Source organism: Durotheca rogersii (assembly GCF_024521655.1).
Source record: "Durotheca rogersii strain YMJ 92031201 chromosome Unknown GGS23scaffold_17, whole genome shotgun sequence".
In the NCBI taxonomy this organism is placed as follows: Eukaryota; Fungi; Ascomycota; class Sordariomycetes; order Xylariales; family Xylariaceae; genus Durotheca; species Durotheca rogersii.
In genome coordinates this window covers 608647-621597 of record NW_026251248.1, presented here as the reverse complement: position 1 = coordinate 621597, position 12951 = coordinate 608647, and the positions used below count along the sequence as shown (strand labels likewise).

Below are 12951 nucleotides of genomic sequence, written 5' to 3'. Positions count from 1 at the left end.
AAAAGAGCTGGACGGAGCTTTTGCAACAAATTCATCATCCAAAGGTTAGCGACTTGTCTTCAACTGTGAGTTCCGTAGGTAGTGCGTATCGGTCGCCGAGATCGTTCGCATGGGTTGCCCTCACATACCTAGGGATACGGTAGGGATACATACATGCCTAATTTTAGGGGTTTGATGTCTTGTCTGTTCCCCCAGTTGCTCCATAGGAGGCAATATGACTTGGGGAATAATCGTCACGCTTCTTTATATTCCCGGTATCTGTGTTTTTGTTACGGCGATGCCCTAAGCTTCGGTAGATATACCTACGATCTTGGCGATGCTATCGTGGTTCCGTGGCGTGTGTGCCCACAATCGGGTCCACGGAAAGCACCAGAAAACCAAGGGGATTGCCAGCTACCTGCCTGGTTCCAGCGGACAATTGCGGATCGTAAGGGCTGGATAAAGCACCTATACAGAGGTAGTCATATGCATATGCTGTCGCGGTCCTGGCGCGAAGATAGGATCGCGGAAAGGGATGAGGCGGGCGGGCGGTGCGTGGCTAGGTATGGATAGGTGGGTAGGTACCTAGATCGGGGTCGGTACCAGCCAGTACCAAGCCACTATCAGTACCGGTACCAAGCCACTAAGCTGTCGGCGTCGGGGGGGGGTTCACCCGGGGGGATGGGTACCTGGGGCTGGTGAGCTTAGGTACCTAAGGCCGTGGTGAAATGGCAAAACGCGGCGCTAGCAGAAGCTGAAACTACTGAATCCGAGAAACAGGGGTCGCGTTGGGCAGGGTTAGGTGATGAGCCTACCTATTAGTTAGGTACCTAACCTTACCTATTGATGAGGCGGGTATATAACTTAGGTAGGTACCTCTTGGCTTGGCTTGGCCGCCACGCGCCTAGTCCGGTTACATGCTTATCAGCATCCTAATTTACACGATAAGCCGTAGCGCAGCATCTCTGCCTTTGCGACAATCGACTTTGGGATTATTATTCTGGCCCCAGTCCAACTCTTCCCTGTACACGCACGCCCCATCCCTTCTCTTCCTCCGTCTGTCTGTCGTGTCCTCGACGTCGACATCAGCGACAACACCGCCCGCCGGCTGCTGCGACCGCCTGAATTGACCCTACCCGCTACCTAGTTACCGTCAACCTCTGCCTTCGTCCCCGTCCAGCGCTTCATTGCCGCCCATCTCCACTCATGAATCCTTAATCCGGTATCTCGTCTTCCGCCCCTGAAACTTCCCACCCTGACGGCCCACCGTGGAAGAAGAAGAGAAGGGTTCTACGCGCCCTGCCATCTCGAACCCCCCCCACTACGCGAACATCTCTCGGAAGCTCGCTACTCAGTTCGAATGCTACCCTCATATGCGTCTTCCACCGGCTCCAAGATGATGTCCCGACATCATTCCGCCGGGTACTCCAATGGCTATCCCCGTGGGAACACCTTTGACATATCCCCCCACAGGTGGGCGAACCCCCCCCCCCCAAGACCGTAGCCCGTCGCTACTTACTAGCTTCTCCTTCGCGACCTGCTAACTAACTAACTAACGGCACCGCTGATCAGATTCCAACCCCGCGCTTCGACCCCCGCGTCCCGTCGAAGAAAGAGCCTGTTGACTCGGCTAGGTATATTAGCTATAGTCTTGGTGGTATTTTGGCTTTTCATCTGGCCTGGCGGCCGGTCATTTACTTCGATATTCTCCCTCGGCCTCATAAGTGCGACCGGCGAGGCGTTGATGGACACGGTGCGGTACTACGACTTGTCGAACGTGCAGGGGACCGCTCGCGGTTGGGAGAGGGAGGAACGCATCCTGATGTGTGTGCCCTTGCGAGATGCCGAGCCACATCTGCCTATGATGTTCTCCCATCTCCGCAACTTCACCTACCCTCATCACCTGATCGACCTTGCCTTCCTCGTATCCGACTCGAAAGACCGAACTCTGGAATTGCTTGTGGAGAAGCTTGAGGAGCTGCAGGCTAGCGAGGACCCGAAACAGCCGTACGGGGAGATATCCATCATCGAGAAGGACTTTGGGCAGAAGGTCAACCAAGACGTGGAAAGCCGCCACGGCTTCGCGGCGCAGGCCAGTCGTCGGAAGCTGATGGCCCAGGCGCGGAACTGGCTCCTGAGTGCAACCCTTCGTCCGTATCATTCTTGGGTGTATTGGCGGGATGTCGACGTTGAGACGGCCCCGTTCACCATCCTCGAGGACCTCATGCGTCATAACAAGGACGTTATAGTACCCAGTGAGTACTCACGAATAAGGTAGCCGCGACGGCGGCCGTATTGCTAACGGCGCGGCAGATGTCTGGCGACCGCTCCCAGATTGGCTAGGCGGCGAGCAGCCATATGATTTGAATTCTTGGCAAGAATCGGAGACGGCGCTGGCCCTGGCTGACACTCTAGACGAGGACGCCGTGATTGTCGAAGGGTATGCCGAGTACGCGACGTGGCGGCCCCATCTGGCCTACCTCCGTGATCCCTATGGCGACCCAGACATGGAAATGGAGATAGATGGCGTGGGAGGCGTCAGCATTCTGGCTAAGGCGAGGGTCTTCCGGTCCGGCGTCCACTTCCCTGCCTTCAGTTTTGAAAAGCACGCCGAAACGGAAGGTTTTGGCAAGGTAAGCCCTCCCTTGCTCACCGTAGGAACCGAGGCTCACCCCCTGCGTAGATGGCTAAACGTATGCAATTTTCTGTCGTTGGGCTGCCCCATTATACCATCTGGCATTTGTACGAGCCTAGTGTAGATGACATCCGACATATGGAGGTAAGTGGCCGAAATGGTACCGAAACGCAGGCCATTGCCCACTCTAACATGCGATCCAGGAGATGGAACAGGAACGCCTGGCTAGGGAGGCCGAGGAGAAGGCGAGGCAAGAGCGGGAGAAGAAGATCAAGGAAGAATTCGGCGACGCCAATAGCCAATGGGAGAAGGACAAGTCCGAGATCCAAAACCTCGCCAAACAGCAGGCCCAGAAGGAACAGGAACCCGAACAGAAGAAGGACCCGGAATCGGAGAGCAACGATGAGTCCAGCGGTAGCGAAAAGAGGGAGGCCGCCGACCCAGCTGGGGAGAAGAAACAACAATAAATCCCCGTCCGAAGGGGGAGGGGAGGGCTGGCTGGCTCGCGCTACGAGTATAATCGGGATGATGAAAACACGCCTTGAGAGGTAAGGAAAAGGAAAGGCGGGTACATGAGTGATCGACTAGTATGGTCGCCTGTATAATAAAATGACCCTGGCGAGGATCATGGCACTGGCGTTTTGGTAGTGTCGATGCATGGCTACGAAGCATGGGGAAATATCAAAGCTGGCAACGGAACCGCGTTGTTGTATAGACCTGGCCCTGGGGCCTTATTATATCTACCTAGTACCTACGCGGTGCATGAGGTTGTTATTTGCGCAGGTGCGGGTGCGAGGCATCTTTGCCTGGCGGTTGTGCACGAATACACAGAATACAGGCGACCCCCAGAAGAAGAATAAGATAGAAAAGGGGCTTCGCTTCGATTGTTGAATGAACTCGATATGCGGGTTATGACGGTGGAGAATTGGGGGGGGTGCGAGGCCGCCACGTTGTCATGTTTGTGGGGGATCAGGTCGCCCCAATTGTTGTCCCCGGCTGCCAGCTGCCAGCTTCCCATCGCACTTGGCACATGTGAAAGACCTTTGGGGTTGCCGACGTAAATGCGAATCCGCCTCTACAGGCACCACGAACTACCACCATTTGTGTCGACCTGCCCGTGTCTACTTGCTTAGCATTCGCCTTCGGCATACGGGAAGACTCTGGCGCACGCGAGACCCTAGCGATCCCGAGACAGATTTCTCGATTTCCCTCTTCCTTCTGCGCTCTGGTTTCCGCGCCCGTTCCCGCCAAATTTCATCCCCAACCCCACGACGACTCCGACCGCGACCGAACCTGCGAGCCCTGCCCTTTTCTCCATTGCCTCCGAACCCCGAGCCGCCCGTGTAGGCGAGGATGAGCCGAGATGAGCAGAGCAGCGATACAATGGAACTAGAGCACGCTCCCGAGCCGAAGAGCTTGGTGCTGTCGGGGAATCCGGGGGTGGAGGGCAACCATCTGGCGTCTAACCCGCAGTACCGAAGTCGGCCGGTCACGGTAGCTGTAGACCCGGCGTCTCTGGTCATATCAGAATGCATAACCGTCACCTCGGCCATGCGAAAGAACGCTCGGTGGGCGGGCTCGTCGGTGTCCTCCATCCTCGGCGGCAACCCGAATCCGGTCCAACTGGGACCCCCTAGTCCCCTCTTACGGCCCGGCAGCAAAGGATCCGTGAACAGCTTGGGGCCAGAGGGTGCCCAGGACTTTGCCGTCACCAACCGCTGGGGACTGCGGGGCAAGAAGGGCAGGAGCATGCAGGATAACCCCCTGATGGCCGGGTTTGGCCGTCTTCGCCATGAGCTGTCTAATTGCAGAGGTAACGAGGTAGTGCCGAACCGCTGTGGGGGGGGGATGCTAACTTATGCCTTAGCTATTCACGAGTTCGACGCCCCGGCACTTCTCAATCCATTTCTCCAGGTTATCCAAGCTTCCTCGACCTCGGCACCCATAACGATCCTCGCTCTAAAGGCAATCCGAAAGTTCCTCTCGTACGGATTTATTAGCCCCGGATCACCGCGATTCCCTCTCGCCATGCAGCTCCTATCCACTGCGATAACCCATTGCCGGTTCGAGGCTAGCGACTCTGCCCAGGACGAGGTGGTTCTGCTGATGATATTGCACCTCATGGAGGATATGCTTTCCGGACCGGGCGGCGCGTTGCTTAGCGACGAGAGCGTGTGCGAGATGATGGAAACGGGCCTGACAATGTGCTGCCAATCGCGTCTGTCTGAGCTGCTTCGCAGGACAGCGGAGGCGGCTATGGTCCGCATGTGCCAGATCATATTCGAACATCTGAAACATCTTGAGGTGGAGGCCGGTGACGACTTGGAGGCGCTAGATAACCAAGCAAACGGCGGTATGGAGGGTGTTAAGATGGTTCCATCCACAAATGGCAATGATGTTATTGCTTCTTCCGACGCTCCTCCTACTAACGAACCGCGGTCGTCGTCCGGGTCCGAGAATACCTCTAACGAGTCGGAAGAGAAACCCGTGGAGGATGAAGAGCCCTCTGATTCCGACGAGTCGGGAGAGATTAAGCCCTATTCCTTGCCGTCGATGAAGGAGCTATTTAGGGTGTTGGTCGATCTTCTTGACCCCAACGACAAACAGCAAGGGGATACGATGAGGGTCATGGCACTGCGCATTATTCATGTTGCTCTAGAAGTTGCTGGCCCGTCTATAGCGAGACACCCAGCCCTAGCTGTAGTCGCCGAAGATCGCTTGTGCCGACACCTTTTCCAACTTGTCCGCTCTGACAACATGGCTATCCTGCAAGAAGCACTCATCGTTGCCGGGACGCTATTTGAGACCTGCCGGGGGGTCCTAAAACTCCAACAAGAGCTGTTCCTGTCTTACCTAATCGCCTGTTTACATCCGCCAGTCGAAATACCGCGAGAGCCTAATATTGATCCCTCACTATACGACGGGATTCCGCAGAGGCCGAGCGGCTCCAAGCCTCCCCCGTCGCAAGGGGGTAGCGGTAGATCCACACCAGTTCCCGTCAAAGACCGACAAAAGCTCGGTATGGAGGGGGGTGCGCGAAAACCAGATGCCCGGCAAGCTATGGTAGAAAGCATTGGCGCTCTGACTCGAATGTCAACCTTTCTGGTTGAACTCTTTGTCAACTACGATTCTGATGCAAACCGGGGCAACTTATGCGAAGACATGATCGGGCTACTCTCGCGGAGCGCGCTCCCTGACTCGGCGACCTGGAGCACAACTAGCGTGCCCCCCCTTTGTCTCGATGCGCTGCTCGGTTTCGTTCAGTCCTTAGCAGACCGGCTAGACGACGAGACAGTCTCGGAGGGACTACCGGACCAGGCAGCTCTCCGAGAAGAGAGGCGGAGAAAGGGAATCATTATTAAGGGCGCCACCAAGTTTAACGAAAAGCCCAAGGACGGTCTAGGCTATCTTAAGGAGCAGGGAATCATCGACGACGACCCAATATCGGCTGCCAAATTTTTTAGAAGCACGACTCGAGTTTCCAAGGCAGTTCTCGGGGAGTTCTTGTCTAAAAAGGGCAACGATCGGTATCTGGAGGCCTTCTTGGACCTTTTTAACTTCTCTGGCAAGCGCGTCGATGAAGCCGTACGACTTCTTCTCGAGAGCTTCCGGCTTCCCGGTGAGTCGCCGCTTATCGAGCGAATAGTGACCGCTTTCGCGAAGAAGTATTTCGCTACGTCGAACTCGGACGTGGTCGCGAGCGAGGACGCCGTGTTCATCCTTACCTACGCAATCATCATGCTCAATGTCGACCAGCATAGCCCAAAGCTCAAGGGCCAGAAGCGCATGGAAATCGTAGACTTCGCGCGGAATCTGCGCGGTGTTAACGGCTCGAGGGATTTTCCTCCCGAATTCCTCGAGACAACGTTTGAGGCCATCAAGTCTAACGAGATCATCCTCCCTGATGAGCATGATAACAAGCATGCATTCGACTATGCCTGGAGGGAAATGTTGCTGAAAACCGAATCTGCCAGCCCGCTGGTAGTTTGCGATACCAACCTCTACGATGCAGATATGTTCGCCACGACGTGGAGGCCGATCGTTTCGACATTGTCTTATGTGTTCATGTCGGCGACGGACGACGCAGTCTTCTCCCGTGTGGTCACCGGGTTCGACCAATGTGCCCGGATTGCCTCCCGATACGGAATTACCGAGGCCCTAGACCGCATCATCCAGAATCTCAGCTACATGACCACGCTGGATACGGACGGATTATCGAACACGGCACTTAATACGGAGGTCAAAGTCTCTGATGACAGCGACAGCGTTATGGTTAGCGAACTTGCCGTTAAGCTCGGTCGGGATTTCAAGGCCCAACTCGCGACTCTCGTCCTGTTCCGTGTCGTCAAGGGGAGCGAGCACGTTATCGGTCACGGCTGGCACCACGTAAGTCAAGTTAATGTGCCTCGATGGCTTCCGAACTAACCGGTCTAGATAATTCGCATCTGGTTGAAGCTCTTTGTCAACTCTCTCATCCCCTCCTTCTTCACCGACGAGTCCGGGAAGTTTCCCAAAATTCCCCTCCACACGCCATCCCAGGTTATCGACCGAGCCGCGAAGACCGCCGAGACGGGCTTGTTTTCGGCGCTATCTTCGTATATCTCGAGTTATGCTGCCGACGATCCCCCGGAGCCCTCAGCCGAGGAGGTCGAGAGTTCACTCAGCACAGCCGATTGCATCAAGGCCTGCGATCTGGGGAGCGTCTTCTCCAACATCTCGTAGGCCCCCTTCCAAGACCAACCACCTGCATCGTACTGACACGACCTAGGAGCCTATCTACGGACTCCCTCTCACGACTAGTAGAAGCCCTGTTAAGCGAGCTACCCGATGATGAAAGCTCGAGTGTGCCCGTTATTACGGTGAAGCCGGATAGCTTGCCTTCCTCGCCTACTAGCGGGTCTAAACCGGAATCTAGGAGACCTATATACGACCCTGCCGTAGTCTACATTCTAGAATTTTGTACCGTCCTCGCGTTACGGGATAGCACGACGGTCGAATTGCTCGGAAAGTCTGTCGCAGAGGCCCTCCAGATGTTCTTGCGCGACTCTATTCAACATCACCATATCCTCGTTTCCAGAGCGGCTTATTATCAGTTTAGCATACTAAAAGCAAGCTACGTGAGTACCATAAATAACCAGCTATTGCGTGCTCGTATTGACTATGTAGGAACATGACTTCGTGCGAGCGCCGGTACTTCTGCACGCGATATCTAGTTTCCCGAAAGAAACCCTTGCGAAGACCTCGCCACTAGTCTTGCAAGGGTTGAAGCTCTGTATTGACCAGCCAGGACCCCTCCGGAGCGAGATTATGACATCGCCCGACTTCTGGGTTGTCTTGCGCATCCTTGCCGGCAACTCCAGCGCGTCCCCGATAGTCTTTGATATCCTCGAGGGTGGTGTTTCGGGCTCGCCGTCGGCAATAATCGCGGACAACTACGAAGCCGCGATAGCCTTGCTGAACGACTACGCCAGTGCCGCCAAAGTGGGAGCACTCGTAGAGCAGAAGGGCGAAAAACGGCAGAGGAATGCTCGGCCGCCCAAGAAAGAGGCACCAAGGTAAGTCCTCGGGATGTCTTCCAGCCTTGGAGACACATCTAATTGGCAATAGTGAAAATGCGGTCGTCGCGCGGGGTGTCAAGGCCGTCAACCTCATTTCGAGTATGACTGCCCGTATCCCTTACCTGATGAAGCAGTCACACCTCGAAAATAGTGAGGGTGAGTTGGTATCCGATGGACCTACACGCGACGTTGCTAACTCCAGTGTAGCTTGGTCGGCCTATTGGTTGCCCATCTTCCAGGCTCTCACGACGCAATGCACCAACCCGTGTCGCGAAGTGCGACACCTGGCCTTCTCATCACTGCAGAGGTCCCTCCTGTCACCGGAGCTGACGTGTAGCGACCACGAAGAGTGGACGGCCATATTTAGTGAAGTCCTGTTCCCTCTGATCTTGAGGTTGCTGAAGCCAGAGGTCTATTCCTCGGACCGGGACGGCATGAGCGAGACTCGCGTGCAAGCCGCCTCCCTGCTCTGCAAGACTTTTCTGCAGTACCTCGTGCTCCTCTCGAAGTGGGATGGAATGCTAGATCTGTGGCTGAAGATTATCGATATTATGGATAGGCTGATGAATAGCGGTCAGGGGGACAGCTTGGTAAGGACTTTTCACGATCTTCATCTCATCTCTGGTCGCTAACATTTGACGTCAGGAGGAGGCCGTACCCGAGAACCTAAAGAATGTACTGCTATTCATGGCTAGTAGCGGGTACCTTGTTCCGCCGAGCAAGAATCCTTCTCAGGAGCAACTTTGGGTGGAGACATGGAAGCGGATAGACCGTTTTCTGCCGGATCTGCGGAATGAATTGGCATTAGACGAGCCAGAAGTCACTCCGGAAGCTCCTCCGGCCGCTGTCCCGGAGGGGCAGGAGGATCCCGTACAGGCAGAAGCAGAGCCGCCAGACGAGGAGAAGAGCAACGCCCAAGAACAAGATGCCGTGGCCCGAGAGGAGAAATGATTGAAAAGCCAAAGCAGTCAGGGGACACGAGCGATGCATAAATAGGGGCATAAGCCGTAGAAAGGGAGCAAGAGAGGGCATAGTGGGAAACTACAAGGGTGGTGGTGATGGCGCGCTTCATGCGGGGGCCTGTACAGTAATAAAACTAGAGACTCAGCCGCCGAGGCGGGAATGCGTGTCTCTCCCTATGGATGGAGACAACAAGACAGATGCTTAGGTGCTTTCGCGATGATTTATGGCTTCCTCCCGAGCATAGTCAGGAATGGCGCAGAGTTGTCGAACAGCCTATGTACCTCTGGTTGCAGTGCTTGATTCGGTACATAATATAGCATATGGACCACAACTGTTGGCGAATTCGATCAAAATAGGGGTTGCGAGTATGGAGAGGGTGGAGTGGCAGCCAGCTGCCATGCAGTCCTGGCCACTTGTCGCGCCTCTCTTCGCACTGACAAAGCCAAGCTTGGAGGCGTCATGCTTAGGTAAGCGGTGTTTTGGCCAATTCTTTTTGTTCTTTTTGATTGCAGCTTGGGGAGCTCGAAAGCTTAGAATTCATCCATTCTCGCCAACCCGTTCAGACTCGCCATCCCAGCAGATCTCGCCCGTAGAAGCGTCAGCGATACCAAGTCGCAGAACACATCCCGGTAGAGGAAGACAACCGTTGAAGAAGAAGATGGCTTCCAGCCAATCTATTGCCACGTATGTGTCATTGCACTCCGACACATACACACTCTGGCTCAGTGATGCTCCTCTCGCACCCCCCTGCCCCTGCTCGAACGCCTAGAGTCCCCCTGGCTCGTCGCGCGTCTCCCCATCGCCAGCACCGGGCCCTCGTGCGCGTCTCGTGAGAACCTGTCTGCTAACCGCGTGCCGACCGGGCTCCCGCGCGGGCCCCGGTCCGACGCCGCAACGCCACAGCGTGTACGTGCGGAACCTGGAGGAGCGCGTGAAGCCGGAGCCGCTGCGCGCGGCGCTGAGCGCGGTCTTCTCGGAGTACGGGACGGTGATCGACATCGTGGCGAAGCAGAACCTGCGCGCCAAGGGCCAGGCGTTCGTCGTCTTCGACCGCCCCGAGGCCGCCCTCCACGCCGTCGACGAGGTCCAGGGCTTCGAGCTCTTCGACAAGCCCATGCACGTCGCCCTCGCCCGCACCCGCAGCGACGCCACCGTTAAGCGCTCCGGCAACCGCGACGAGTTCGAGCTGCACCAGCGCCGGCGGCTGGCCGAGAAGGGTGAGTGCCCTCCCTCCCCCCTTACGTATACGTATATGGGCAGTGAATATCTCTCGCTGGCTCGCGGAGAACGCCAGCGAACAATCGGTGGAAGAGGAAGCGATTACGAGGAGGACACTTTTGGCTAACAGGCGGTTCCATCACCACGCTCACACACAGACAAGAAGAAGGCGGCCGAGGCAGCCGAGGAGCAGAAGCGACTGAAGCGTCCGGGCGCGGGCGGGGACGCGAACCTGCGGCCGACGAAGGCGGCGCGCGGCGCGGGGCTCAGCACGGGTCTGAAAGCGACGTCGGGGGCAGCGGGCGCCGGCGGCGCGGCCGGCGGTGCTGGCGCGGCGGGGGCGAACGCGGTGGTGCCGGACGAGTACCTGCCGCCGAACAAGATTCTGTTCGTGCGGGACCTGCCGGAGGACTACGACATCGAGGCGCTGACGGGCGTGTTCGGCCGCTTCGAGGGCTTCCGCGAGGTCCGCCTCGTCCCCGGCCGCAAGGGCATCGCCTTCATCGAGTACGAGGCCGAGGCCGGCGCCATCACCGCCAAGGAGAACACCGCCGGCCTCGCCCTCGGCGGCGGCGCCGACGGCGGCCCCCCCGCCAAGGTCATCAAGGTCACGTACCAGCGGCAGTAGTAGTAGTAGAGAAAGCGGGGGAGACTCACGGTATCCATGGGGGCCCGGCACGGGGGGGGGGCTGCGTGTGGTGTTCCTGTGCGAGGGAGAGGTTGTGGCAGACAGAGTATGCAGGGAATAGACGTCTATCCATCCACAGGCCCATCTCGCGGAGGAGCACCAAAAGGTGCTCGCTACTTTGAGAATGTAAAGAGGATGAGAATACAGAGGGGATGAGAGAAAGGTAATTCCAACTTAATCATGGTATCATCATGTGAGGCAATGCATATCTATCTACACATATTGTCCACGTATATGCACGACGGCGCGCCAGCCCGAAGCCAGCTAGCCTTCCCCCCGTTCTCCCACTTGATCGGGGCTTCGGCCACCTAGACCGCCCGCTTCTAGCACTACCACTCTTGCAACAAACACTATCTCCTCCCCCTTCCACCACCAACCCCCGCGCGCCGCTCAGAAGATGACGTCGTCGTCCTCGCCGGTATTCAGTATGTCGGCGGGCGCGGCGTCGTCGTCGCGGGCGCGGTCCGGGGCGTCGCGGGCGGCGAGCTGCTCGGCGCGGCGGGCCTTCATCTCGGCGTCGGCGGCGGCCGTGTCGCGCTGCTTCTTGCCGGCCACCTTCTTCAGCCGGTAGAACTCCTCCCGGTCGAGCTCGTCGAGCTCCGAGTTGATGTCTGCACGCCACCGTTCAGTTTCTGGAAAGGGGCGGGGATTTGGGGAGGACAAGCTCACATTTGATGGTGTTTTCCGTCCGCGGTATGATGACGTGTTCGCTGCGGGGAGCAGTTAGTGAAACGGCCCGGAGCGTCCGGGTTTGCGGGGTGATAGAGAGGGCGGATAGTTGGAGAAAAAGGGGGGGGGGGGTTACATGGCGTTTACTGTAGTTGCGTGTGAGGGTCAGCTCTCGCTCTTTAGCGTTCGGGATATTCCCGGCGGCGCGGGACGTACCTCTGCGGTTGACGACCTTGATGACCTCGTCGAGGATGACGAAGGCGGTCTGGAGGCTGGCGAGCTCGACGAGGGTCTCGACGGCGCGGGCGTAGGTCTCGCGGCAGCGCTGGACCTGCTGGCCGCCCTTGCCGAGGCCGGTGAGGCCGAAGTCGTTGTTGCCCTCGGTGAGGAAGCTCTCGAAGGCGGGCAGCAGCACGCCCGACACGTTCTCCTGCTTCGTGCGCAGCCGGAACCGCGCCGACCGCGCCGACTCCTGCACCTGGTACCCGATGTCGCCGCCCACGGCGTACGTCACCTCGGCCAGCGAGAAGGCCGCGATCTGCATGACCCGGCCCATCTTGCGCTTCGCCTCGTCGATCCGCCGGGTGATCTCTGCGTCTCGTTTTTAATACGCGTGCGGCGTGGAGGGGGGGGGGGGGGGGGGGTGAGGAGGGAGGAAGAGCTGGAAGACGGGTAGGGAATGGAGCTCCTGCGTACCTCGAAATCGTCTGTGTTTCATCTGCATGTCAATATAAGAGCCGCGAAGTAGGGGGGAGGAGTAGGTGGGCCGACGAGGAGGAGGAGAGGAGCGTCTAAGAGATAAAGCAAGCTTCATGACGTACTTGGTGAGGGCTTCGCTCTTGCGCTTTAACAGGTTGTGACCGGTCTCTGCTCCTTTGAGCTTCGCCTTCATAATCCCCAACGACTGCCTCGTGGGGAAGACAGGCTCTCGGTCCTGGAAGAGAGGTGGGGGGGACTGGGTCAGTATACCGATGCATTTCATAACTCTAAGATGTCCGCTCGGACGGGCCCATCTCCTCTTCGACGTACTCCAGCTCCCGACATGATGTCCTGCTAGCCAGCTGCGGCTCCGGCTCCCGTGGTAGGATCGTGGAATATTGGGGCGTTTCTCGGGGGGTTGGGCGGGGCGTCGGGGAGGGATGCTCGGAGCTCGTACAGAGCAGGGTCGGGGGACGGAGAGTAGGTGAGTGAAGAGCGGCGCCTGTCGATTGCAGAGGAGGAATTAGAAAATCGGTTGCCGG

The 12951-nt window shown here is 57.5% G+C and overlaps 4 protein-coding genes across 4 annotated transcripts; 3 read left to right on the top strand and 1 right to left on the bottom strand.

Annotated features, from left to right (window-relative positions):
• The first annotated feature begins 897 nt into the window (after nt 1-897).
• Nucleotides 898-3497, top strand: GGS23DRAFT_576037 (glycosyltransferase family 62 protein). The gene is made up of 5 exons (XM_051516833.1): nt 898-1452; nt 1552-2234; nt 2293-2612; nt 2663-2758; nt 2818-3497. Exons 1-5 carry the CDS (start codon nt 1340-1342, stop codon nt 3079-3081), a joined length of 1476 nt encoding a protein of 491 aa, XP_051370367.1. The 5' UTR covers nt 898-1339; the 3' UTR covers nt 3082-3497.
• Nucleotides 3498-3622: 125 nt separating this feature from the next.
• GGS23DRAFT_576035 (uncharacterized protein) lies at nt 3623-9466 on the top strand. The gene is made up of 8 exons (XM_051516832.1): nt 3623-4427; nt 4482-7000; nt 7049-7332; nt 7383-7731; nt 7781-8169; nt 8222-8328; nt 8380-8762; nt 8818-9466. Exons 1-8 carry the CDS (start codon nt 3968-3970, stop codon nt 9121-9123), a joined length of 4797 nt encoding a protein of 1598 aa, XP_051370366.1. The 5' UTR covers nt 3623-3967; the 3' UTR covers nt 9124-9466.
• Nucleotides 9467-9793: 327 nt separating this feature from the next.
• GGS23DRAFT_598429 (RNA recognition domain-containing protein) lies at nt 9794-10981 on the top strand (the record flags this gene model as incomplete). The annotated part of the gene is made up of 3 exons (XM_051518779.1): nt 9794-9819; nt 10039-10352; nt 10512-10981. The coding sequence occupies 3 exons, from the start codon at nt 9794-9796 to the stop codon at nt 10979-10981; spliced, it is 810 nt and encodes a 269-aa protein (XP_051370365.1).
• Nucleotides 10982-11431: 450 nt separating this feature from the next.
• Nucleotides 11432-12754, bottom strand: GGS23DRAFT_598428 (vacuolar ATP synthase subunit D; the record flags this gene model as incomplete). The annotated part of the gene is made up of 7 exons (XM_051518778.1): nt 11432-11652; nt 11711-11751; nt 11847-11856; nt 11927-12301; nt 12407-12417; nt 12532-12644; nt 12740-12754. The coding sequence occupies 7 exons, from the start codon at nt 12752-12754 to the stop codon at nt 11432-11434; spliced, it is 786 nt and encodes a 261-aa protein (XP_051370364.1).
• Nucleotides 12755-12951: the final 197 nt, after the last annotated feature.